Below are 25,882 nucleotides of genomic sequence, written 5' to 3'. Positions count from 1 at the left end.
ACGCTCTGGTCTTCTTCAGCCAGCCTCTCCTGGCCCTGCCAGTGCAGCCCCCCGACCTCGGGCACCCCATCTTCACCATTCTTTATAGTGTCCTCACTGGTTGGAATTACCTTGATGCTTCTCTTCTCTACAAAAATGTCAGCTCCACAAGGGCAGGCCTTCTCTGTATGGCCGACCACCGTATCCCCGTGCCTAGGACAGTGTTGGCACATAGGAGGCACTGAATACATATTTGTTGGACGAGAATTTAACTGTAGTAGTGACCGCATTGGAAAGCTTACTCTGCCATGTGCTGTGTCAAATCCCCTTCTGTTTTCACCTATGACCTTCACGGCAGCCTTGGGAGTGGAGGCTTTGTTATCCTCCTTTTAAGGAAAAGGAAACGAGGCTCAGAATGATAGGCTCAGAATGATAAAGTGATTTCTTCAGACTGAGTCATTTGTTCATTCACCATTTATCGGATGCTTTGTGACTCAGAGGAAATAAAATAGCCTCTAATTAGTGACTTTTCTCTTTGTTGGGCACTGTACTAAATGCTTTACCTCGTTTGTTATGTACTTCGATCTTCAAAAATAACACCATGGATTAGTTATGTGGCCCATTTATGGCAAGATGAAACTGACTCAGAGAGGTGAAGTGAGTTTCTTAAGGCCACACAGCCAGTATTTGGCAGAGCTGGAATTTAAACCCATATCTATAATGCCATTGCCCAAATTCGTAATCTTCACATTTTACTGGGAGAATTTGTGGTAAATTTCAATATATGTTCAACAGGTATGTGCCAGGCATTTGTGTCTCAGGCTGTAGGAATACAACAGTGAGTAAATACAGATATTGTTTCTGACTTCACATAGCTGGCAGTTGAGTTTCATTTTGTTTTCTTTTTTAAGATTTATTTATTAGAGCATGCGAGTGGGGCGGGCGGGAGGGGCAGAGGGGGAGAGAGAATCTCAAGCAGACTCCCTGCTGAGCGCAGAGCCTGACTCAGGGCTCAATCCCATGACCCTGAGATCATGATCTGAGCCAAAATCAAGAGTCGACCGCTTAACGGACTGCGCCATCCAGGTGCCCTGAGTTTCGCATTTTTGACTGATTAGCTTAATATTTAACTTCAGATTATAGAATGTTATAAAAATTGTATTCATGATCCCAGCTCTAGGTGTGACCTTCTTGAATTTTGTTTATTCATCAAACAAATACGTATTTCATTCTTCAACAAAAAATGAGACTCTGCTCATGTGACTAGAAAGGGTCCCCCACTTTCAGAGCCCTCAGTTTACCTTGTTTACCTTACTGAGGTAAACAAATTAGCGAACAAAACTAGGGATTACATAAAACAAAGTGCTTGAAAGTAATGACAGCTAGTATTTCCAAATGCTTTCTATACTGTTCTAAATACTTTACAAGTATTGTTGCCATGTTCACAACAAGCTATGAGGGAAGTACTATCCTAAATGAGACAGTTGGCTTGTCCAGTTGTCTGGCTGTGCTGCCCCTGATGTGAACAGCAGGGCCCTACTAGAGTAAAAGAGTAGGCATTGCAGGACTAACCCAGAAAGAAGGTTCGTGGGTGGCTGTGTCTGAAGGTGCCAAGCATTGTTCTCAGTTTCTGGACATGCTGACAAATGATACAGATGCTGTCCTTGGCTTTGTCCCCCTGCACTCTAGTCTCCTGACACATCCGACCCCGATTTCCCTTTCCTCGTGGACCCCAGGCTCCCATCACATACCCCAAGACCACCTTGACCTTGACCTTTTTTCTCTATCTCCCAGCAAGCGAGACATTGAGTTACTGCTGAAACTGATCGCAAACCTCAACATGCTCCTGAGGGATGAGAATGTGAATGTGGTGAAGAAGGCCATCCTCACCATGACCCAGCTCTACAAGGTGGCCTTGCAGGTAAGCGCTCCCTCCCACCTGGGGGCATCCCGATCTGACAGGTCTCATTTAGAGCCTCATCGGGACACAGGGACAGATCTGTTAAACCAGGGGCAGATCAAATTCTTTATGGGCAAAATGTGCTGTTGATCTTTTGGAAACAGGCACCAAAGGATCTCATGCCCTAATGGTCACGGAATCACCATTCATCCATCCTTCCATCCATCCAGACATTCATGCACTTAACAAACATTCCCTGAGTACTTCCTCTGTGACTCACATGGGTTGGGTCCTGCCTTCATGGTGCTCACGGCCCAGTGAGGGAGATAGACGCTTATCAAAGAATCACAGAAATTTTTAATTTTGCACCGAGGTAAGTGCTGTAAGGAAAAGCACACAACTGTGGTGTGGTGTTCATTAGCATTAACGAAATAAATGATCCATTTACTCTCGGCCACCACGTTGTGAGGGCAGTATTGTTATTCCCCGTGTCTTAAGATTTGAGCCTCTTCACTCTGGGTTGTCGCTGTCTGTGAACCTCAGGAGGGCAGAACCAGATCTGGCCCTGGTCGCCCCTGGGTCTTGTCCCCAGTATCATCTAGCACGGGGCCTGGGGCAGAGTTGTAGCTCAGTACATTTTCCCAAATGAATTTATTCATCATCATCATGGGTCTCTGGGTAGTGATGGAGTTGGCAATCGACGTCTTGTCCCCTTCTCCTGTTTCCATTCCTCCCCCGCCCACTTGCAGTGGATGGTAAAGTCACGAGTCATCAGTGAGCTCCAGGAGGCCTGCTGGGACATGGTGTCTGCCATGGCTGCGGACATCATTCTGCTGCTGGATTCTGACAATGACGGCATCCGCACCCATGCCATCAAGTTTGTGGAGGGTCTCATCGTCACCTTGTCGCCCCGCATGCCTGACTCGGAGGTGCCCCGACGCCAGGAGCATGACATCAGCCTAGACCGCATCCCTCGTGACCACCCCTATATCCAGTACAGTGAGTGCCACCCATTAGCTTGTCCCGTTTGTCAGTCAGTAACTACACTGACTCCTTTCCTCCCCCTCCCCTTTTTTTCCTGGTTTTTCATTTCTGGAGACGGTATAAGACATTGATTAAGAGGGGCGCCTGGATCAGAAAGAGTGATTACCCAACATTTGCTGCAACATGGACAGGACTGGAGGAGATAATGCTAAGTGAAATAAGTCAAGCAGAGGAAGACAATTATCATATGGTTTCACTCATTTATGGAACATAAGAAATAGGAAGATCAATAGGAAAAGGAAGGGAAGAATGAAGGGGGGTAAACAGAAGGGGGAATGAACCATGAGAGACTGTGGACTCTGGGAAACAAACTGAGGACTTCAGAGGGGAGGGAGGTGGGGGATTGGGATAGGCCAGTGATGCGTATTAAAGAGGGCGCATATTGCATGGTGCACTGGCTGTTATATGCAAATAATGAATCATGGAACATTGCATCAAAAACTGAGGATGTACTGTATGGTGACTAATATAACAAAATAAAAATTTATTAAAAAAAAAAAAAAAAGAGGGGCGCCTGGGTGGCTCAGTTGGTTGAGCAACTGACTCTTGGTTTTGGCTTAGGTCATGATCTCAGGGTCATGGGATCAAGCCGATCAGGCTCCATGCTCAGCACAGAGTCTGCTTGAGATTCTTTCCCCTCCTCCCTCTCCCTCCCTGCGCACACGCGCTCTCTCTCTCTTTCTCTCTCTCAAATGAATAAATAAATAAAATCTTAAAAAAAAAAAAAGGCATTGGTTAAGAGCCCTGATGCTAGGTTCCAATCCTAGCTTCACCACTTATTATGTGAACTTGGGCAAGTTGCTTCTCTCTGAACTTTGTTTCCTTTTTTGTAAAACCCCTTTCTTGGGTTTGTCGAGAGGTTCCGTGAGGATGTGAGCACTTAGTAAATGGTAGCTAGTTTTAACTTTTTTTTGTTTTTTTTTTTAAGATTTATTTCTTTATTTGAAAGAGAGCATGAGCATGAGTGGGGTGAGGAGCAGAGGGAAAGAATCTTCAAGCCGACTCCTCACTGAGCAGAGCCCACAGCAGGGCTCAGTCTCATGATTCATGAGATCATGACCCACGCCAAAATCAGTAGTCACCCAGGCGCCCCATAACGGTTTTCTTAATTGCAAATTATAAACGTAGTACATGTATACTTCTGAGGTATCAAGCAAAACATACAGCGGGGTGTAAAGAGAAAATACCACCCCCAATCCTGCTTCCCAGAGATAAATACTACTAAGTGTATATTTCTTTCCAGAGCTTTCCTATGCAGGAATGGACTTTTTTTTTTTTTTTTAAGATTTTATTTATTTATTTGACAGATAGCCAGCGAGAGAGGGAACACAAGCAGGGGGAGTGGGAGAGGAAGAAGCAGGCTCCCGGTGGAAGAGCCTGATGTGGGGCTCGATCCCAGATCGCCGGGATCACGCCCTGAGCCGAAGGCAGACGCTTAACGACTGTGCCACCCAGGCGCCCCAGGAATGGACATTTTATATATAAATATGTGCATGTGTGTGTACACACATATATACATACACACACACACATATATACATATCCACACACACACATACATATGTATGTGTGTATGTGCGTGTGTATGTGTGTGTGTGTGTATGTATATATATATTCATAGATCCCGCGATTGTTGGCTTTTTGTTTTTTTTTTTTTCCTTAATAAAGATTTTATTTATTTATTTGTCACAGAGAGATAGAGCACAAGCAGAGCGAGTGGCAGGCAGAGGGAAAAGCAGGCTCCCCGCTGAGCAAGGAGCCAGATGCGGGACTGGATCCCAGGACCCTGGGATCTTGACCTGAACCAAAGTCAGATGCTTAACCAACTAAAGCACCCAGGCGCCCCTCCAGTATGTTTTTGCATAGAAAGTGTCAAGGAAGATATCCACCAAGTTGTTTGGGGACCAGATCAAGGAGAGTGGTGGTACAAAGGACTTTGAGTGCTTGGTCTACGTGTACGTACACATACCTATATATTTAAAGTTTTACCTTAACATTGCTCATATCATTGGATTCCTATAGTTGGATATTTAAAATCACTTCTAGTCTTTTACTGTTGGAATCCCATGCTTTGAGCATCATCTCTACATTTTTTTTTTTAAGATTTTATTTATTTATTCGACAGAGATAGAGACAGCCAGCGAGAGGGGGAACACAAGCAGGGGGAGTGGGAGAGGAAGAAGCAGGCTCCCAGCGGAGGAACCTGATGTGGGGCTCGATCCCATAACGCCGGGATCATGCCCTGAGCCGAAGGCAGACGCTTAACCACTGTGCCACCCAGGCGCCCCCATCTCTAAATGTTTATATTTCGTTGTTTTTTTTTTTTTTCTTAAGCAAGCTCTACACCCAGTGTGGGGCTTGAACTCATGACTCTGAGGTTAAAAGTCACATGTTCTACCGACTGAGCCAGCCAGGTGCCCCTAAATTTTTATACTCATTAATAGTCTGTCTCATAGGACTCCTCAATCACTAAATTTTCTGTTTTTTTCAGCCCTTCCGAGCCATCATGTGTAAGAGTCTTTCTCCTTTTGGCCCCAAGGGCTGCTCTCTCCAGAGGCCAGGCAGAAAGGCCCCTACTAACTGGTACTCTTCTCTTCCTCATTAGATATGCTGTGGGAAGAAGGCAAAGCGGCTTTGGAGCAGCTGCTCAAGTTCATGGTACACCCCGCCATCTCCTCCATCAACCTGACCACAGCGCTGGGCTCCCTTGCCAACATCGCCCGCCAGAGGCCCATGTTCATGTCAGAGGTGATCCAGGCCTACGAAACCCTGCATGGTAGGTTGGTCCCCTCCCCTCCCGCTCTCCATTGACCAGTCTGCTCTGTCCTGAAAAAATGTGAGCTAGGTAGCGGGTCCCTGAGGGATTCATCAAATAGTAGGTCTGGACACAGGAAGCATTCTCTAGATTAGGCAGGAATCTTTTGGTTGCATGTGACAGAAACCTGGTTCAAAACTGGCTTTAATATTAAGGTATGTGCAGATGAAATGACATGAGGTCTGCGAAATACTTTAAGATATTGCAGCCTCCCCGTGCACCTCAACAACAAAAAAAGAAAGCAGGAAGGAAAGTGTTGATGGGTACCTGGTGATTTGTTACAGTCTTTTCTCTACTTTCGTGCATGTGTGAAAACTGAAATGTCCGGGCTTGAGGTGTGAATATGAACAGATTGTGGATCTGTCTCCATTTCTTGGCTCTTATTTTCTCCTTATTGGCTTTGTTCTGTTCTGTGTCTCTTTCCTTGGGGTAGCAAAGATGGCCCCCCATAGCTCTAGGCTTCCATTCTGTCCACTTGGCAACCCGGGGGGACAGAGTGTTTCCTTCCCCGTCATTCCAGCCAAAGTCCAAAGGCTGATGCCCATTGTTCCTGATTGGCTGAGAAGACATTGGTAGCTTATCTCTGAACCAATCACAATGGCCAAGGGATTGCATTGTTCTGACTGGCCCTGAGTCTCTTGCCCACTTGGACTGAGAATGGAGCCAGGGTGGTTCCCTCAAAGGAAAATGGGAACATTGTTGGCTGAGGAAGAAGGGACGGATGCTGGGCAGGCAAAATTACAGGCATCCTCTTTCTCTGTGGAACAGGGAAGGTTTGTTCATCAAGGTGACTATTAGACATTGGACAGTCATTCTGGTGGCAGGACCAGGGAGGCGCACTGTTGGGGCTGTGCAGTTGGGGCATTGTGGAGGTGAAGGTGGTGATGGTAGCCTTCCCCAGGGGCGGCACACTGGAATTTCCAGACCAGAGGCAGGGGGAGATGAGACTTGATGTTTAATCAAAGGAAGGATGAGCTTCCTCTTTGTTCTAAGGTTGACTAATCCTCATGGAGACCTTTTGAGGGTTTTAAACATCAGCTTGTACAGGGGGAAGGCTACACAGTAGATCCGAGAGCAAAGGAACTTTTCTAGGAAGTGCCCGCAACCTACGCGCAAGCTGGGGCTTGGCCAGCGAGATGAGCAGGGCCCCATGGGCTGTGCGCACAGAACAAAGCTCCTGCTGCTTTCCTCACAGCCAACCTGCCCCCGACGCTGGCCAAATCTCAGGTGAGCAGCGTGCGCAAGAACCTCAAGCTGCACCTGCTGAGTGTCCTGAAGCACCCGGCCTCCTTGGAGTTCCAGGCCCAGATCACCACCCTGCTGGTGGACCTGGGCACGCCTCAGGCGGAGATCGCCCGCAACATGCCCAGTGCCAAGGATGCCCGCAAGCGGCCCCGTGACGATGCGGATTCCACGCTCAAGAAGATGAAGCTGGGTGAGCTAAGGAGCCAGGCAGGCCTGGCCAGAGGTGGTGGCGGGGACTGACCACGTTTACAATATTCAGTTACTACATTAAACTATGAGCTTGACGTGTAGTAGTTAATATTATGTTGTAAATTACAGTATGTAGTAGGGTATAGCAGGTGGTATCGAAATGGAATTACTCAAGTGTGTAGTATACATAGAAGTAACTATGAATTACTTAAATGGAGCAGAAAGGAATAGAATGTGAAGTCTCCCTCTTATTCCTCTCCCCCAAAGTAACCACTCCCTAAGTATTAACACTTCTGTTTTCTTTCAGAAGTACCTGAGTTCTCGTTTCCTTTCTTTCCTTTATAATTGGATTTTCTTTCTGAAGTAATTTCTTTCTTTTCTTTTCCTTTTTTATAGATTTATTTATTTTTTAAAGAGTTTATTTATTTGTCAGCACGCGAACAAACAGGGGGAGCTCCGGCAGGCAGAGGGAGAAGCAGGCTCCCTGCTGAGCAGGGAACCTGATGCAGGCCTCGATTCCCCAGACCCTGGGATCATGACCTGAGCTGACGGCAGACACTTAGCCAACTGAGCCACCCAGGCGCCCCTATTTATTTATTTATTATAGAGAGAGCGCCCCGGGGTGGGACGGGGGAGGGGCAGGAGGAGAGAGAGAGAGAGAGAATCCTCAAGCAGACTCCCTGCTAAGTACTGAGCCAGATGCAAGGCCTGATCTCATGAGCCTGAGGTCACGACCTGAGTCAAAACCAAGAGCTGGGCACTTCACCCACTGAGCCACCCAGGCGCCCCTGAAGTCATTTCTTGGTGGTTGTATCATTTTGTCAGTAGTGTCAACCATGGAGGCCTTCCTTACTCCGCAGTTTTTTTTCTAAATCACTATTGTTTGTTTCTAAAACGTTTATGAGTGAATTGGAATTTTTTAATTATTATTTGTAAAAATAAGGAGCTCATTTTGATATACGGTATGAGGTAGAGATCTACTACCTTCCTCCATAATTGAGCATGCAGAGTTTCCATACCTTAAACGTTCAGTAATCATCTTAGCGCTCCTTCCATATCCACGCACAGATATCAGCTGCATCCTCTCCGCGGTGCTGTCATAGTCTGTAGTGCACCTAGATCACTTTAACCAGTCCTCCTGTTGATGGACGTTTGTGTCTTTTTTTTTTTTTTTTTTTTAAGTGTAAAGATTGCTGTAGTCCGAGAGTCTTGAGTTTATGTCCAATTACAGGACAGATTCCTAGTAGTGGGATTGGTGCATTTAAAGCTGGTTTTTTGCCCACCGATTTTACGGTTCTATTTCCTCAAACTTTTCATTTTGAAGTAATTTGGGATGTGCACGCGAGTCGCAAGAATAGTCCTGAAAGCTCCTGCATACCCTTGACGAGGCTCCCATGCTGCTTTCAGTTGTCGCGCCCCCTTAGCCTCCCTAATCCATTCCGCAGCCTTCCTCTGCTTCATGACCTTGCCGTTGGGAAGAGCCCAGGCCCGCTGTTGGGTAAAACGTCCCTCTGTTTGGGCTCGTCTGCTCTGGCCTCCTGACTGCATCCAGGTTCTGCACTTGCAGCAGGAACGCTGCAGACTTGATGCCCTGACCGCCTCTGCATGGTGTCAGGAGGCACATGATCCCAATTTGTCCCCTTACTGGTGATGGGAGCGTTGATCACTTGGTTGCAATAGTGTCTCCCAGGTTTCTCTAGTATCGAGTGCACTTTTCCCCATTGTAGATACTCAACTGAGGGAGATACTCGTACTGTGTAAAACCACCTGTTCCCCTTCAGACTTCAGCCTGGTGGTTTTAACATCCGTTATTGCCCTGATGATGATGAGAAGCTTTCCTCCTGCATTTCTTAGTTGGCTTTCTGTCAGGAGGAGCTTTCTTCTCCCTACTTTAGTATCGGTTGCACTTGTGGATTCTTTCTTATTCTCTGGCCTGTAATCCATTATTCTCGGTACTCATTTTGTGACTCACGTTGCCTCATACTGAGACCAGGGGAGCCTTTGAGCCGGCTCCGATGACCCTTTGATGTGTCCCATAAGTTTTTTCGGGGATTTCTTATTTTCTGGCACAACAAGATGTTCTGGACTCCTCTTGTACTTTCCCTTACCCCAGCCTTGGAATCAGCCTTTTCTCTAAGGAGCCCTGGTTCCTTTTAAGCAGGGAGTAGTTTGAGAAACCAAGATCTGAGCGCTGGTTGCGCCCGTTGCCACTGGGTGCATGGACATTCTTGATAGCCGTTGCCAGACCCTCTTCCAAAGAAACTGCACCACCGTGCACACCCCCAGAGGTGTGTGAGTGCCCACTCTTCCCAGCTCTGGGTGTTCCATAAACCCTCTGGGTATAAACGGGATCCTTGGTATAGATTTGCTTTCTTGCACATGTTGGAGTCAGGCCGTGCGTCGTTTTACATTTATTAGTCATTTGCATGTCTGTGAAGTGCCTGTTCTGTTCAGCTTTTTGTTTCTTTCCTTTTTTTTTTTTTTTTTTAATTTATTTGACAGAGAGACAGCCAGCGAGAGAGGGAACACAAGCAGGGGGAGTGGGAGAGGAAGAAGCAGGCTCCCAGCAGAGGAGCCTGATGTGGGGCTCGATCCTACATCGCCGGGATCACGCCCTGAGCCGAAGGCAGACGCTTAACGACTGCGCCACCCAGGCGCCCCCTGTTCAGCCTTTTGTACCTGATTTGTATGTGCCCTTGCTCTGGGTTAATGCAGGGTGTCAGCTTTCTGTTACATGCATTGCAAACTTTTTAAAGAGACTGAACAGCGGGCACCTGACTGACTTAGTCAGTAGAGCGTGAGACTTTTGATTGTGGGGTTGTGAGTTCAAGCCCCACACTGTGCATGGAGCCTACTTTAAAAAACAAAACAAAACAACACAAAAAACGTATAACATTGCATCATATTTTTGCCATAATCTGCTTAAATCATCACCCTATTAAACATTCCAGCTTCAGGGAACATCTTTGTACGTAAAGCTTTTTCTCCATACATCGTACCTTCAGTATGTATTTATTTGAGTTAAGTGTTTAGGGTCAATATCTAGAAGTAGATTTGTTGGGTCAAAAAGGTGCGCACATTTAAAAGTCAGCACTACGGTCAAGTTACGCTTCCAAAAGGCCATACCAGTGTATGTTTGCACAGTCTACACCCTTACTAACAACTGTCACTACTGGCCTTTTTATTTTTTTGTCAATCGTATAGGCCAAAAAGGCTATCTTCCTAGGTTATCTTTACATTTTCCCCATTGCTGGTGAGGTTGAGCAGTATTTCAAAGATAGAGGTTTTTTGTTTTTTAAAGATTTTATTTATTTATTTGACAGCGAGAGAGGGAACACAAGCTGGGGGAGTGGGAGAGGGAGAAGCAGGCTCCCCGCCGAGCAGGGAGCCCTATACAGGGCTCGATCCCAGGAGGCTGGGATCGTGACCTGAGCTGAAGGCAGACGCTTAACGACTGAGCCACCCAGGCGCCCCTCAAAGACAGAGGTTTTTAAACCGTAAAGCTCAGTGAAATTGTTAGTTAACCTTTTCACTTTCTTGGGAGTTTAGTGTGATCAGCCAGGCTGGTGTGACTTATTCCCACTTCTCAGATGTGGAGAACGGGACACAGAGGCAGGTCGTTCTGCAGGATCACATGGTGCTTTGATGGCAGAGCACGGCTGCGGCCCAGGTCTTCGCCCACTGCATTCAGCTGCTTGCTAGGGCTGCCTGGAGTCAGAGACCCCCTGGGTTCCCTGGGAGGGGAGAGGGCCTGTTTCTTGCTCTGACACCAGCATCTTGTCTCCTTACCTCTCCCAGAGCCCAACCTGGGGGAAGACGATGAGGACAAGGACTTGGAGCCAGGCCCGTCGGGAACCTCAAAGGCCTCAGCCCAGATCTCAGGCCAGTCAGACACAGACATCACAGCCGAGTTCCTGCAGCCCTTGCTGACACCCGACAATGTGGCCAATCTGGTGAGGACGGATGCGGGCTGTTTCCCACAGGGCAGGGAGGAAGCGTTTCTAGTCCTTTTCCCACCTTCACTCTACACTGCCCAGCTCTTCCAGATGGCGTTAGTCCCAGCACACCTCTCTGTTCTCGGTGTCGGGAGGGTGTGGACAGTGGGCCCTCTCAATCTTGGATGGACTTTTTCTCTGATCTTGACTCCTTTAGGAGATCCCTTGTCACCACCCCCCAACAGTCCCTCTTTGGATAGTCTGAGTCCCCATTCAAACGCACCCCCCGCCCCTTTTGAAGGGAGGGTAGATTAACTGGAGAGCAAACCCTATGACTTGTTGGCTAAGTGGTGTGGGATTGGTATTGGTGGGGGGGGATGGCCAGTGTTTTCCTTAGATTATCAAAGATAACCTGCTATACAGTGAAAGAACTGCTGGTTTGAGTTGATGGTGTGTGAAGGGGGGTGGGGGGGGCGCATCTCACTCAGTCCTCAGGCTGTTGCAGCACCCAGACCTTTCCACTGGGTGCTCATGGACAGTGCCTCTTCCCATGCCCAACATCAGTGTCCCTCAGCCTTCCCTTTTCTCTGCCTAGAGGCTCCACGGGGCTTAGTTGTTGGGTGAATGAAGTGGAATTTTTGTCACCAGGGTAGCAAGAAGGAGTTTTCTGTCCCGCTCGGATCTCTCTGGTGAGCTCCGGGCCTGCAAAGGCATCTGCCTCTTGCATCGTTCTCCCCTTGGAAGTTCCACAGGCACCGCAGACTCATTATGTCAGAACTAAATGTGTGGAATTCCTCCCTGTGCCCCTCTGCAGGCCCTGGCACGCTCTATGTTCTTGGCACGCTGGCCTCCCAGTTCCCAGCCCACAGACCTGCGAGTTAAGCTCTTTGCCTCCCTGCCAGTCTTCCCCTCTTCTCCATCTCCCCTGGCCCCTGCCTGGCCCAGGCTCCGCCTGCCTGCTCCCTGGCTCTGGCTTCCACTCCCCCTGCAGCAGCCAGCAGTACAGGGTGTGAAGCTCCCCTGCTCCAGCCCTGCCGTGGCTCTCTGTTTCCTTCCAGACCAAATGTGAGTGCAGCTTGCCTTAGACCCTGGCTGGTGATGCTTCCATTAACTCATGGTACCTGGTCTGTCCTCTTTATGCTGTTTTCGAATTATTGGCCCAAAGTTCTTCACAGGATTCTTTTATTTTTATAATACCTGCTGTCTGTGTAGTAATGTGCGGCTTTTTTGTCCCCAGTATTGGATCCTTAACTCCTTTCTTTTTGTTCAATCTCACCATCAATTTGTTTGTTTTCAGTCATTTCAAAGAACCGGCTCTGAAGTTTCGTTGATACTCTTCTGTAACCTTTTCTGTTTTATTTCCGTTGTCTTTATTCTTCCCTGCTGCTTTCTTAGAATATTTCACCCCAGCGTTTTAAGTTAAATGCTTGGCTTAATTGTTTTCAGCCATCTTTTCCAATGTAAGCATTTAACGGTCTGATTTTCTGTGTAAGAACCATTTTAGCTGCATCCCACACATTTTGATTTGTAGTGATTTCATTCTCTCTCTGTTCTAATTATTTTCTTATTTCAGATATATATTTAAACCTCTAAGTGTGTAGAGAGTTGGAAATGACCTTTTGCTACCGATTCCTGACAAAACTGGATGAGCTCTTGTTAGCATACCGATCTTTTTTCAAGTCCATTTCTGGTTCATACGACGCTCTTCACTGAACTTGCAGTCTCTGGGCAGAGTTCTGCTGCTGCTCAGCCTTCTCCCATGCTGCTCCTATGCCTGGAATCCATTCCCCATTCCCACTGCCAGCTGTGTCCCCCTGTGCCAGCCTGAAACTGGCCATCCTCTCAGTTCTTAGCCTAGCTGCCACTTCCCCTGGGAGCCAGAGCTGCCCCCGGCCCTCCTGACACGTCTCATGGCCCCCTTTACTTCCCGCTCTCATGCACCACGCTGCACCATTGCTTGTTCTCTCTCTGACTTCCCTGGGAGTCGGAGCCCCACAGGAGCAGGCCCAGGACTGTCTTAGTCACTGGCATGTCCCCAGCCTTGGTCCAGGCATGGAACAGAGGCTTGTTGAGTCAGTAAGAAAGGACTCCTCTCCCCGGGCGTCCTGCAGGTCCTCATCAGCATGGTGTATCTGCCCGAGGCCATGCCTGCCTCCTTCCAAGCCATCTACACCCCAGTGGAGTCTGCAGGCACCGAAGCCCAGATCAAGCACCTGGCTCGGCTCATGGCCACACAGATGACGGCTGCGGGACTGGGGCCAGGTGAGTGTCCTGTGCCGCGGACCTGGGCCTGGGGTTGGCACTGTGGCTGCTGGGTTCTCCTTCTCCTCACGGTGGTACAAATGAAACTCACATGAGATGTTAGGTGTAAATAATTATAGGTCCTATATATACACTGAATACTTAATATTTTCAGGTCCTGGGCTTTGAATCCAATGGACCTGGATTTGAGGTCTCAGTTGAACCAGACTTCCTCAGCCACTCAGTAGCGGTGTGACCTTGGTCAAGTTATTGAACCTCTCTGAGTCGGGTGTTTTCCTACATTAACACTACTAGTGAGATATAAATTATGTACAGAGAAACACAACTCTTAACTGTACATCTTAGTGAATTTTCACAAAGTGATCACACCCGTGTAGCCACCACCCAGATGGAGATGTAGAACATTTCCACCACTCCAGAACATTCCTTCTTGCTCCTATCTGGTCAGCACTGATAGCATCCCGCCTCCTGAGAGAATCACTTCTCTAATTTCTGTCTCCACAGATTAATTATTTTTAGTCCTGAACTTCACATAAATGGGATCAGAGAGAGTCTGACTTCTTTTGCTCATCCTAAGTTTTTGAGATGCACCCATGTTATGTGAACCAGTGGCTTACTTTGTATTGCTCAGTAGTATTTCCTTTTGCGAACAGGCCATTGTTTGCTTATCCACTCCCCTGTTGATTGACCTGTGGCTTGTGTCCAATATTTGACCGTTGTGAATGAAGCTATACAGTGTTTTGGGGGGTTTGTTTGGGTTTGGGGGGGGTTGGGTTCTTTTGTTTTTCTTTGTTTGGTTATTTTCAGTGTAGTTGGTATGCACAAGTGTTTTAGTATACACATGCCCTCGTTTATCTTGAGTATATACCAGGGAGTAGAGTTGTTGGGTCATAGGTTAGGGTATGTTCAGTGCTATTAGAAGCTGCTCATCAGTGTTCCAGTGTGGCTGTGCCATTTCATACCCCCACCTGCAGTAAATGGCATGTCTAGTTTGAGCGTTGGTTGTCTGCAAAGTGGGGATTAAAAGTGTGCCTGTTTCAGAATGGTGTTTTGCAGATTTAAATGAGCTTTGTGAGTACAAGGCTTAGAATAGAGCCCAGCACACCGGAGGTCCCTGGATGGGAGCAGAGGGGGGTGTGACGTTCCTGGAGCCCATTTGCTACCTCCCCCCTCAGGTGTGGAGCAGACCAAACAGTGCAAGGAGGAGCCCAAGGAGGAGAAGGTGGTGAAGCCAGAGAGTGTCCTGATCAAGCGACGCCTGTCTGCCCAGGGCCAGGCCATCTCGGTGGTGGGCTCCCTGAGCTCCATGTCTGCTCTGGAGGAGGAGGCGCCCCAGGCCAAGAGGAGGCCGGAGCCCATCATCCCTGTCACGCAGCCCCGGTGAGTCCCCTGGTAGGTGCAGGTGCAGGACTGAAGGCCTGGTGTTTGGTGTGTGCATGCATGTGTGTGTGCGTGTGTTAGAGACAGACTGACAAAGACAGGTAAACAGGTGGGGCTGGATGAGGGTCTGTCTGATTCCAGAGTCAGTGCCATAACCACCAAGCCTTAATTGTTGTTTTCTTTTACATAAAAATGCCCCCTTCCTTACTTATGTCTAAAGTTGGGATGATGGTTTCTCTCTCTGAGGATCAAGGGAGACTTAAATGAGTTCACAGTGATAGATCATTAAATTAGATAACTCTTGAGGTTGGAAATGAATTTGATATAAAGTATTTAGCATGATCCCTAACATGTCATAAGTGCTACTGGTTGTTACCAACCTCCTCGTCATTATTACCCCCCTTACAGACCAAAAAATCCAGCCAGTCCCTGCCCGTCCTCCCCCGCAACCAAGACCTCCTGTCTGGGCCTGCCTGATCCGCCCTCTAAGCTCTCCATTCCCCTTGTTCCCTCCTCCAGTCACACCGGCCCCTTGGTTCTCCTTGAACAGCCAGGCAGGTCCCCACTGGAAGGCCTTCGCACTTCCTGTCCTCTCTCCCTGGAAAGCTCATCTCAGATATCTGTGCGTCTCGTCCTCTTGCTTCATTCAGATCTGCACTCCCATATAGCCTCCTCAGAGGAGCGTTTCCTGAGACACACTTTACAAAAACAAAATGGCACCCTCTTCTTCTGCATTACCCTGTGCCCTGCCATGCCTGAGTCACGGGAGACTTAGAAAGGCAGTAGGGTGGGGGTGGGGGTGGGGGTCTCTGGATGGCCTAGGGTTGGCCTGCCTGGGCTCCAGAAAGGATGTTTTGAGTTACGGTGTCCCTGTCCCTACTCTTTCACGTAGGCTGGCGGGTGCTGGTGGGCGCAAGAAAATCTTCCGCCTGAGCGATGTGCTGAAGCCCCTGACGGACGCCCAGGTGGAGGCTATGAAGCTGGGTGCCGTGAAGCGGATCCTGCGGGCGGAGAAGGCTGTGGCCTGCAGCGGGGCGGCCCAGGTGTGCCCCGCCTCCCCAGCCCACGCTTCTAGACCCTCTCCCCATGAGCCTGCCTCACAGCCCAGGGAAGAGGTGGCCCCGGGCTCCAACCTCCCTGGCTCCAGGTCCCAGCTGGGCTGCCCACCAGCCCTTCATGCCTCCCTTCTGTCCTCCTTCAAATGGAGGTGGTGACAGCAGCTCCACACGGTGATGAGAAGGAAGAAGTGTGCGGACACGCGTGGCTCTCGCTCATCATGGAGCTGGCTGCCCGGGAGAGCCCTGCAAGTGAGGGCTGCTGCCGTGTTCCTTCTTCCTGGGTTAATAGTGCTCTTCTTATTGTTGCTGAGATTAAGATGGACCAGGTCTAAATCCTGATTCTGCCACGCGCTGGCACCCTAACCTCAGCCAAACGACTTTTTCCCCATTCTTTTCAAGTTTAATTTTAATTAACCAACAAGTATATAAAAATACTCTCTCTGTTAAAAAGATATTTCCAGGCCATAGAGTTACCATAAGTCTACCTTGGCCCCCACCCACATCCCATCCCCCTCCTCCGAGGTGACCCATGTACGGATTAGCAGAAGCCTTCAGGGTCTTTCTCTGTGTACTTAAGTATGTAGGTGCTCTACTTTTACAGACTCAGTTTTGTTCTATGATAATTGATCCCTCCCCTTTTTTTTCCTCCCACACAAATGATTTCTGTGGGGTATAAGGTTCCTCAGCTTGCCTTCCTCACTTAATGCTGGGTCTGCATTGGGGGTCCCTGAGCCTGGGCAGGAAGACTTGCAAGGCATGATCACGAGGTGCCTGGGATTGCCTCCCACACCCACATGAACACCCCCTCTCCTGTCAGGTGCGCATAAAGATCCTGGCCAGCCTGGTGACGCAGTTTGACTCGGGCCTGAAGGCCGAGGTCCTGTCCTTCATCCTGGAGGATGTGCGGGCCCGCCTGGACTTGGCCTTCGCCTGGCTCTACCAGGAGTACAATGCCTACCTGGCAGCCGGTGCCTCGGGCACCCTGGACAAGTATGAGGACTGCCTCATCCGCCTGCTCTCCGGTCTGCAGGAGAAGCCGGACCAGAAGGATGGGTGAGGGGGCCGCCCTGTGCTCTCCTGTGTCCTGCCTTTCTTTTGTGGTTTCTCATCCCCTCCCTCCTCACCACCCAAAGCCTCATGCCCATGCCCCAAGACTCCCTTCTCTCCCTGTTCTCTGGAGGCACATACAAGGCAGATTCGGGGCCCACTCCCTGGGCTTACTCTCAGCTCTGCTGTGTACCCTCTGAGCCTCCGTTCTTGTAGATAACAGTGCCTGCCTCATAGGCTTGTTTCCAAGGTTGACTTCTCTCCAGCACCATTGCTCACCTGAATTGCTCCTGTAGCTTCCTCCTTGTCCTCAACCTCCTACTGATCCATTCTCCACACAGCAGCCTGCGGGACATTTTAGAATGTAAATACAGTCTTTTAACCCACTAAAAACCTTCCATCATTCTCCATCGCTCCTGGGATAAAATGCAGCCTTCTTTCTGTGCCCTGTGAGACCTGCGTAATTCCTACCACCCTCTTTACCTTCTTATTCTGCCCCTCTACTCCTTACTGCCCCCAGACTTTAGCCACACTGGCCTTCTGTCTTCTGACCCTTGAACATGCCACCTTGGCAGTTCCTGTTTCTGTACCTGTAATGTTCTCCGCCCCAACTCTCATGGTTGGCTCTCTCTCATGCCCCAGTGTCAACTTGTGTTACCTCAGAACAGCCATTTTTGGCCACCACATCTGAAAAGCAGTACCCTTCCCCACTTCCCATCATTCCCTTCCATTACTGTAGTAGATGAGTAAAGTTAGGAATCCTCGTTTGATAAAGGGGAGAACTGAGTTTCAGAGAGGTAAAGTCTCTGCGTAAGTCACCCAGCTGACAGTGTTTGAGCCCTGCTCTGTTTATCTCCAAAGCTCTGTAACCGGGGGGTCGAGCAAACTGTATGCGAGGGGCAGCCCTGCCGGCTCCGAGCTCTGGCAGGACTGGGACGCTTCTCCCCCGTAACCATTTCCTCCCCCTTCCTCTCTGGCAGGATCTTCACTAAGGTTGTGCTCGAGGCGCCACTGATCACCGAGAGTGCCCTGGAGGTGATTCGCAAGTACTGTGAGGATGAGGTGAGGACAGTCAGCCCGTCTCCCTCCGTCCCTAGCATTGTGATTCGTGCAGGAGCCCTGCAGGGGGTCAGGGGCCTGTGTTAGGGGTCTGAGGGGCACACAGCCTAGACTCTGTGGCAAGGGACTCTGTGAGGGACCCAGTCCTTTTGTCCAGGACCAGATCTGAGGGAGGCAAGGGAGACATCCCGGGGGCACACCGCGGGTGGGCTGAGCTCCGGTTTCCCTCCCTTCGGCCACAGAGTCGCACTTACCTGGGCATGTCCACTCTTCGAGACCTGATCTTCAAGCGCCCATCCCGCCAGTTCCAGTACCTGCATGTTCTGCTGGACCTCAGCTCCCATGAGAAAGACAAGGTGATCCCCTGGCACCCTGTGCTGGGCTGCACTCCTCCCTTCCCCTGTCCTGAGCCCCTAGCCCAGCTTCTTCCACATGCCCCTGAACACCCTCTCTGGGCCTGATGCCCTTCCTGCAGCAGTGTTCTGGTGGTGGATGCTTCTTCATTTACGGTGGCATGAAGCTGCCTAGAATACACACACGTATAACATAAACTTGTCTTCTCTGGGAGGGCAGTCCCGTTCTCCCTCCTACTCCACCCGCATTGGGGAGCCCCTGTGTGGCCTGTTGCTTTGCTGGGTCCTGGAGGGGGAGCTGAGAGGAGAGGCGCCTTGTGGCTTCTCAGTGAGCAGTGAGGATGTAGCCAGCCCCCGGGGTAGAGTGGTTAGAGCAGCACGGCAGCTGTGGGAACCCTGGCGAGGGGCCTGACCTACTTGGTGGGGGAATGGGATGGGCAGGGCTTATAGAAGGCTTCTGGAGGAGGGGGCAGGTGAGCCAGACCTGAAATAGGAGCAGGTGGGTGTGGCCGAACAGAGGGAGCTAGGTGTGATGGAGAGGGCCCTAGATCCATCCCCACCCAAGCGTTTTGCCCCCTCCTGTCCTGGTGTCGTGTGTCCATTCCTTCAGCAGACCCTCACTGCAGACTCTGGCTTGGGCCTTTGGTGCTGTTGGGGACAAAGCAGTGCCAGGAACTGTACCTGTTCTCAAGGCTCTTGGCCGGTGATGTCTGAGTAAAATGGGATAAAGCCAGTGACAAGCATTCTGGGCAGTAGGAACCTTTTGTGCCAAGTCTCAAAGCCAAGGAGAGCGCTGTCACTTTTGAGGAACTAAGGAAAGCTCATTCTGGTTGGAACGTAGCAAGCAAGGCAAGAGACGGTAAGGGATGGGGCTGAGCAGGTAGGTGGAGAGGTGAGCAGGCCTTGACTTGGGCCGAGAACCCTCTCCCCCAAGCCGGCGATCAGCCTGGGGCACAGGTGACTCAGGTAGGCCAGGCCTTTCTCAGTCTTGGGCTTATTTTCCCACTGGTCCTGCCAAGCTCAGAACGGTGGTCTCCCCCCTCCACCATCTTGCCCACACTCTCTTCAGGTGCGTTCCCAGGCCCTACTGTTCATCAAGCGCATGTATGAGAAGGAGCAGCTGCGCGAGTATGTGGAAAAATTTGCCCTCAACTACCTGCAACTCCTGGTCCACCCCAACCCGCCGTCCGTGCTGTTTGGAGCCGACAAGGATACAGGTTTGGTGCAGCTTCATCAGATGCATATCGAGCACCTTCTGGATCCCAGGCTCTGGGCCAGGCCCTGCGAATGGAGCTGGATCGAAGCTGAGGCCTGCTCAGCCTGCTAGGGAAGGCGGCCAGGCAGTAATAACCAGACTGAGCAGGCCTGGGGGCTGTGAGAGTCCAGACAGGTGTCTCACCCCAGCCCCAGGGGTCAGGGAGAGCATCCTGGAGCAGGGGGTGGGGGGCTGAGAGCCAGAGGACAAGGAGAGCTAGCCAGTGATGGGGCTCCAGGAAGGGCCAGGCGTAGGCCCATTCCTTCAACAAAGCCTCAGTTCCCCCAGAATTACAGATGGGGAGACCCAGGCTCCAGGGGAACAGACCATTAAACTGGAAGGTTCAGAGGCGCTTGCCTGGCTCAGTCAGGGAAGCATGCAGCTCTTGATCTGGGGGTCGTGAGTTCAAGCCCCATGTTGGGTGTAGAGCTTACTTCAAAAAAACCCAAAAAACTGGAAGGTTCAGGCTGTGACAGGAAGCATAGGGCCTTCTGGGAGAACAGGAGCCCTGGCCCAGCCTGGGTGCCCGGAAGACCTCCCAGGAGAGATGCTGGTTGTGTGAGACCCAGAGAATGAGGAGATAGAGAGGGGAGCTGGGCAGCAGCATTGCAGGCAAAGGAGTGATGTGTGCAAAGTGACCTGTGCGGGCTCTGGGGGGACTGTCAGAAGTAGGATATGGCCGGAGCATGGAGCCCTAGGTTGGGGGTGGGGGCATACAGCATCTGGCAAGTGGAGCAAGGTGAGGCGCTGGGGATTCATCCCGGGCATGGGGTAGTCGTGGGAGCAAGGAGCAGGAGGAGGACAGGGTCAGAACTTCCCTTTGGAAGGATCCCTCTGGCTGCCCTGTGGATTGATGGTCGGAGATGAGGTGGGACTTCGGTGCAGAGGCTTCTAAAAGGGGAGCAGTCTGGTCCTACCCCATTTCCCTTGATGCTTGGCTTCCTGCCCTAGAACAGTTTTCTTCCGGGGCCTGCCTCCCTTCTGTGCTGCCCCCTAAAGAAGGGACAGACAGTGAGGGTGGGAGACAGCGGGGAGCAGAGTGGTCCCTGATCCCCGCCCCCTGCCCTATCAGAGGTGGCGGCGCCCTGGACCGAGGAGACCGTAAAGCAGTGTCTGTACCTCTACCTGGCTCTCCTGCCTCAGAACCACAAGCTCATCCACGAACTGGCAGCTGTGTACACGGAGGCCATCGCCGACATCAAGCGGACGGTGCTGAGGGTCATCGAACAGCCGGTGAGGCCCCTGAGCCCACCAGGGCCGAGGCTCTGAGTCCAGCCCTTCCCCTGGTATCACCACCTCGGCGTGTGAGCGCCAAGCACCGGTGGTTGCCGCTCCGTCCCGCGGCTCTCGGGCTCGTGGCTGGTCCACCTGCCCCATCTGCCAGTGAACGGACGCCAGGGTCGCCCTGCAGTTACTAGGCTGGAGTTGGGCAGACCCGGCTTTGCATTCTGCCTCTCACTTTTCTCACCGTGCAAACGGGCCCCTCTTCATTAAAAATGGGGCACCAAGCTCGCTCCAGGGACTCCATGAGCTTGTGCCCGTAAACATCTGTGTCACTGCCACCGTCTAGGAGCTGGTCTTCCCTTGCCTAGCCGATGGGAATCTTTAGTTGTCATTACACAAGTCCCGCCTGCTCCTCTCTACGGAGCCACAAGGTCACCCACGTGAGAGGAAACTGGCCCCAGAAAGCCAGACCATCTCTGCCCTTCCAGTCTGCAGCTGGATTGGAAACCACTTTGTTATATTTCGCTGTCCTTGCTTTTATTATGGAAAATTTCCAACGTAAGAGGAGAGAGTCTGGTAGGCTCACTCCCAAAACCCGCCACCAAGATTCAGTGGTGTCCTCCCCCCATTTTCAAGGTGAGCCCACCAGACGGTGAGCTCCTGGAGGGCAAAGACCACCGGTTCACGGACCATTATAAACATTTGTTGGCAGAGGAAGGCATGAGCCCTCACAGCCCGGCCCAGTGCTTCCTGCGTGTGTTGCCCGCGGAGTGGGGCAGTCTGCGGATGCAGGTCAAGCCCTAATCTGAGCAAGCCGCCACGTGGGGCAATGGCCGTCGCTGATGCCTTTTAGAAGGCTGAAAAGTCTTCACCGAGGAATTAGAGGGCAGGTTGGGCATCAGAGGTCAGGTTAGGTCAGAGGTGACAGAGAGAAAGGGGCCCACCTGCTAAGTAGGCGGCCAACACTGGCGAAGGCTTGGGAGCTCCAGCGAGTCTGTACCCTGTGAGGTGGGGTAGAGGAAGGCCAGATGCTGCCCCCTGCCCCCCACCTTCCCCACATTTCCCCCAGTTCCCTGAACCCCACCAGGGGTTCCTTCGTCCCCCAGGTTCACTGAGGTATAACTGACACACAGCCTCGTGTTAGTGTGAGGTGTAGAACATAACAGGACATATATGTATTGTAGATGAGTTAACGTTCATCACCTCACATCCTTTGTTTTTTCGCTAGTGATGACAGCTTTTAAGATCTACTCTTTCTGTCTCCAGTTCTTGCCCCGGAGTCCCATCATCCCCCCCGAGCCACCCTGCCTCTGACACCTGGGCCTCTCTAAGTTCTGTTGGGCCCCCTCGTTCTCCCCACATCACCCAGCCCCTTCCCCAGCCTGCCATCCCTCTCTCTCTCTCTAGATCCGAGGAATGGGCATGAACTCACCAGAGCTGCTCCTGCTGGTAGAAAACTGTCCCAAGGGGGCAGAGACACTGGTCACACGATGTCTGCACAGCCTCACAGACAAAGGTGCCCCCAGGACCCCCACCTGTCGGCCTTTTCCTCCATGTCCCAGACCTTCCTCACGGGCCCTTCCCAAGACCTGGCCCTCAGAGCTGCTGGGTACATTACTAAATGCAGTTGAGAAACCAGGGGCCAGAGATTTCTGCTCCAGAATGGAGTTAGCCCTCCCCGCCCCTTGCACACAGCCACCGCCACTTCTCCTTCCCCTCAGTGCTCCCCCTCACCCCACCTGTGCCCCCTGCTTACTCTTCTGCCTGCAGTCCCCCCCTCCCCAGAGCTGGTGAAGCGGGTCCGGGATCTCTACCACAAGCGATTGCCAGATGTCCGCTTCCTCATCCCTGTGCTCAATGGACTGGAGAAGGTACGGAGCTGGATGTCCAGATACCCCCACTGATGAAGACAGGGCAGGCCAGGGCTGGGGAGGAGGCGGGCACCCAGGTACCCATGTCAGCTTGTGAGCCCATCCCAGGGGTCATCAGACCACGGAGCAGTCTCAACTCTGCTTCGTCCTCTGTGACCTCAGGCAAGCCACCCCCTTCTCAGTGCCTCGGTTTTCTTCTCTGTCAAGTGAGGGTCACAGTGACACGCGCGCGCGCGCACGCACACACACACACACACACACACGTCTGTCCCAAGGCCTAAATATGTTTCCCCTCCCCAGGTCTTATTCCTAACAGGCTGTGGGGCCCTGGCGAGCCTCAGTGTTCTCCTGTGTAAAGGGGATGGTGATGACACCCTCCCCCCCCCGCAGGGGCCATCAGGGGGCCTGTGGCACCAGGAAAGCTCAGATGGGGAGTGATGAGGCTGGGGCTGAGTCAGGCCCAGAGACTCAGGGAGAAAGCTCAACCCCGAGGAACCAGAGGGAGCGAAAGGAGGGAAGTATCCAAGGGCTTGGCAAGGCCAGAGCTGCTCCTCGCCTCCCCACGGCAATTAGTTGGGATGGGGGTGCCTTCTGACCTGCCTCCCCTGCCCTCCGCCTGCAGAAAGAAGTGATCCAGGCCCTGCCAAAGCTCATCAAACTCAACCCCATTGTGGTGAAAGAGGTCTTCAACCGCCTGCTGGGCACCCAGCATGGTAGGTGGCGTCTTCGAGGTGGTTAAAAGAAGCAAAGTAGAACTTTCAACGTAGAAAAAAATGACCCAGTGACCTAGGATGGACTCCTCCCCCTTGCCCCAGGGGCTTGTGCTAGGGAGGGAGTGGAAGCTGACTGTTGCACCGATAACATGTGATTTAAAACCTGGTGTCTGGTACCCTCCAAACTGTACCAGCAGAGCACCATCTCCCCAGCTGCCTCCACGCAGCATTGCCTCTGAGCGCTGTCGTCGAGCACATTGCCCGGCCCAGCCTGTCCTGTCCGCGAATGCCCGGGTCTGTGCTGTGTGGGGGTCCTGCCCTCCAGGGGGCACAGCCCAGGGAGGAGGGAGAGGAACTGCTGGACCACATCAGATATTGCCCTAGAAGGGTAGGAACCCAGTGTGGGGGAGGAGAGAGCAAGGTGAAGGCTTCCAGAGGGGGGTGGCATTCAGTCCCCTCTTTTTTGTCCCCTGCTCTAGCCCTCTGTCCTCCTAGTCCCATTGAAGCAGAGGGCACCTCATCTTCATTCACCACTCCCCTAATCTGGGGGACCCAGACACACCTCTTCACTTAGGCGCCATGGTGTCTCCTTCCTCTTCCCACTCCCCGCCCCCGCAGGTGAAGGGAACTCGGCCTTGTCCCCGCTGAACCCTGGAGAGCTGCTGATTGCACTGCACAACATCGACTCGGTGAAGTGTGATATGAAGTCCATCATCAAAGGTGAGGCGCTCCCCCCACTCCCCCCACGTGGCCTGGCTGCTGTGGACCTGGGGGAGAACCTCAGTCACCCACATGTCCCCGCTGGAATCTGCCCACTTGGAGATGGTGCCGCCTGCAACCCCATCTCAGCTCTGGACACCTGCCCTCATTCCTTTGCCTTCCCTCCCTCCTCTCTTTCTTCCCTCCCTCCGTCCAAGGAACCAGTGCACCTGCTATGCGCTGGCACAGAGTAGTCCTCAAGAAAGGTGGGGAGCCCCTCCCTCCCCAGGCCTGTCTCGAGGAGTGAAGGAAGCCGAGCCCTCGGCCGAGCAGGGGTCAGAGGGACAGCCCGCAGAGCAGATGGAGTGCGCCAGGGCCGTTGTCGGACCAGGAGTAGATGCCGAGTCCGGTCCGGGCTCCAGTTGAGGCGGGAGAAGGTGCCTCCAGGGCAGGGGGTTGGGGACAAACTGGCCGGCTCCCCTCCACCAGCAGTTTCCTAATAGCTACCGTCACCACTTACCGAGCACTTACACTGAGCCAGGCTCTCCTGAGTGCCTTACAGGCCTGGCTGCTGACACACCACCCGTTACCTGGTGAGTATACCGACTTGCATCTTCTAGACGAGGAAGTGGAGGTTCCAGAGAGGTTGAGGAACTTGCTCAGGGCCGCACACAAGCTAAGCGCTGTAGTGGAACCTCACAGAATCTGAAGTCCGCTAGACCTGAGTTGGAATCCAGCTCTGCCAGTTCCGCCCGCCCATGGCACCCTGGGTCCCAGGGCCACCACCTCCCATAGGAGGACTTCTCTCCGGCAGTTCTCCTCAGCACTGCCCCCCACTCCCTCTCGAGGTCCAGAAGTCGTGTTTTCCCACCAGGGTGGAAGCCCTTACTGTCGCCTCCTCTACTTGGAAGACCCCTGTCCTTTGATATCTCCTCTCTCCTTTAAGAGCGGGGAGGGGGTCGCCCCCAACCACCAGCACTTAGCTTCTTGTCTAGCCTAAAATAGCTCCTTCCGTGACTACTTATTTCCTGGCCTTCTCAGCAAGTTCTCAGAATCCTTTAGGTCAAAAGAGGAGCTTATGGAAGTCTAAAACTCACACTACAGCTGTGGAGGAGCCCAGGCCTCTAGTGAAAGAACAGGAAAGTGAGAAGGGTCTCAAAGCTGAGCATCCAGAAGTGGCTTTTTTTTTTTTTCTTACGTTTGTTTGTTTAAGAAATCTCTACACCCAACGTGGGGCTTGAACTCATGACCCCGAGATCAAGAGTCACATGCTCCTCCGACTAAGCCTGCTGGGCACCCCCAGGAGTGGCCCTTTTACAGGCTGTAACCCCTTGGTGATGTCAGGGAAGCCATGGGGCCCGTGCCCAAGGACGATAGGCTCACACAGTTTTGCGTACAGTTTGAGGGGATTCACAGACCCCACCACCCCACTAAGCCCATTCACAGCCCCAGGTTAAGTCCCAGGAAGAACAAGAGCCTGGTCCCTGGACATGTCATCAAGGCCTGGCCTTTAGAAGCCCACCTCTTTCTTTCTACAAGCCCAGGTCTACACACAGCCTCCATGCTGCTGAGCTTCTCGCAACCTTCTAGCTGTTCTCCCTACCTGCTGTGAGTCCCCAGCACCCAGTCTAGCCAGTTCCCAGAGTACATTTCCCTGCTCGGGCTACCAGTGGTTTTCCTGGTTGCACTAGGAACCCCATTCAACTAGAAGGTCTGGATGCAAAGTCCAGTCCCGCTTTGTGCACCACTGGACTCCCCCGTGCCTGGTAGTAAAACCATTCATTCATGGCATTCACGCCTCCTTTAAAAGCCACCCTCTTTCTCTGGTGAGGTTTTCTATAAGGGGGCCTGCCC

The 25,882-nt window shown here is 51.8% G+C and overlaps 1 protein-coding gene across 2 annotated transcripts in view; it reads left to right on the top strand.

Moving 5' to 3' along the window:
- The window catches only part of SYMPK (symplekin scaffold protein), a 36,151-nt gene that overhangs the window by 6,035 nt on the left and 4,234 nt on the right, over positions 1 to 25,882 (top strand). For both annotated transcript variants that reach the window (XM_045776288.2, XM_087870925.1), the window contains 17 exons: positions 1,774 to 1,900; positions 2,629 to 2,878; positions 5,529 to 5,699; positions 6,934 to 7,173; positions 10,971 to 11,125; positions 13,219 to 13,369; positions 14,545 to 14,749; positions 15,642 to 15,792; positions 16,625 to 16,860; positions 17,835 to 17,916; positions 18,156 to 18,269; positions 19,336 to 19,483; positions 20,594 to 20,754; positions 22,153 to 22,261; positions 22,516 to 22,616; positions 23,239 to 23,329; positions 23,948 to 24,049. In XM_045776288.2, coding sequence (XP_045632244.1) covers positions 1,774 to 1,900; positions 2,629 to 2,878; positions 5,529 to 5,699; positions 6,934 to 7,173; positions 10,971 to 11,125; positions 13,219 to 13,369; positions 14,545 to 14,749; positions 15,642 to 15,792; positions 16,625 to 16,860; positions 17,835 to 17,916; positions 18,156 to 18,269; positions 19,336 to 19,483; positions 20,594 to 20,754; positions 22,153 to 22,261; positions 22,516 to 22,616; positions 23,239 to 23,329; positions 23,948 to 24,049 — 2,594 coding nt within the window. The remainder of the gene's footprint in view (positions 1 to 1,773; positions 1,901 to 2,628; positions 2,879 to 5,528; positions 5,700 to 6,933; positions 7,174 to 10,970; positions 11,126 to 13,218; positions 13,370 to 14,544; positions 14,750 to 15,641; positions 15,793 to 16,624; positions 16,861 to 17,834; positions 17,917 to 18,155; positions 18,270 to 19,335; positions 19,484 to 20,593; positions 20,755 to 22,152; positions 22,262 to 22,515; positions 22,617 to 23,238; positions 23,330 to 23,947; positions 24,050 to 25,882) is intronic.

Source organism: Ursus americanus, chromosome 21 (genome assembly GCF_024610735.1).
Source record: "Ursus americanus isolate L20-20 chromosome 21, mUrsAme1.1.p, whole genome shotgun sequence".
Taxonomy (NCBI): domain Eukaryota; kingdom Metazoa; phylum Chordata; class Mammalia; order Carnivora; family Ursidae; genus Ursus; species Ursus americanus.
Note: the sequence above shows the minus strand (reverse complement) of the source record. Positions and strands in the feature narration are given on the sequence as shown.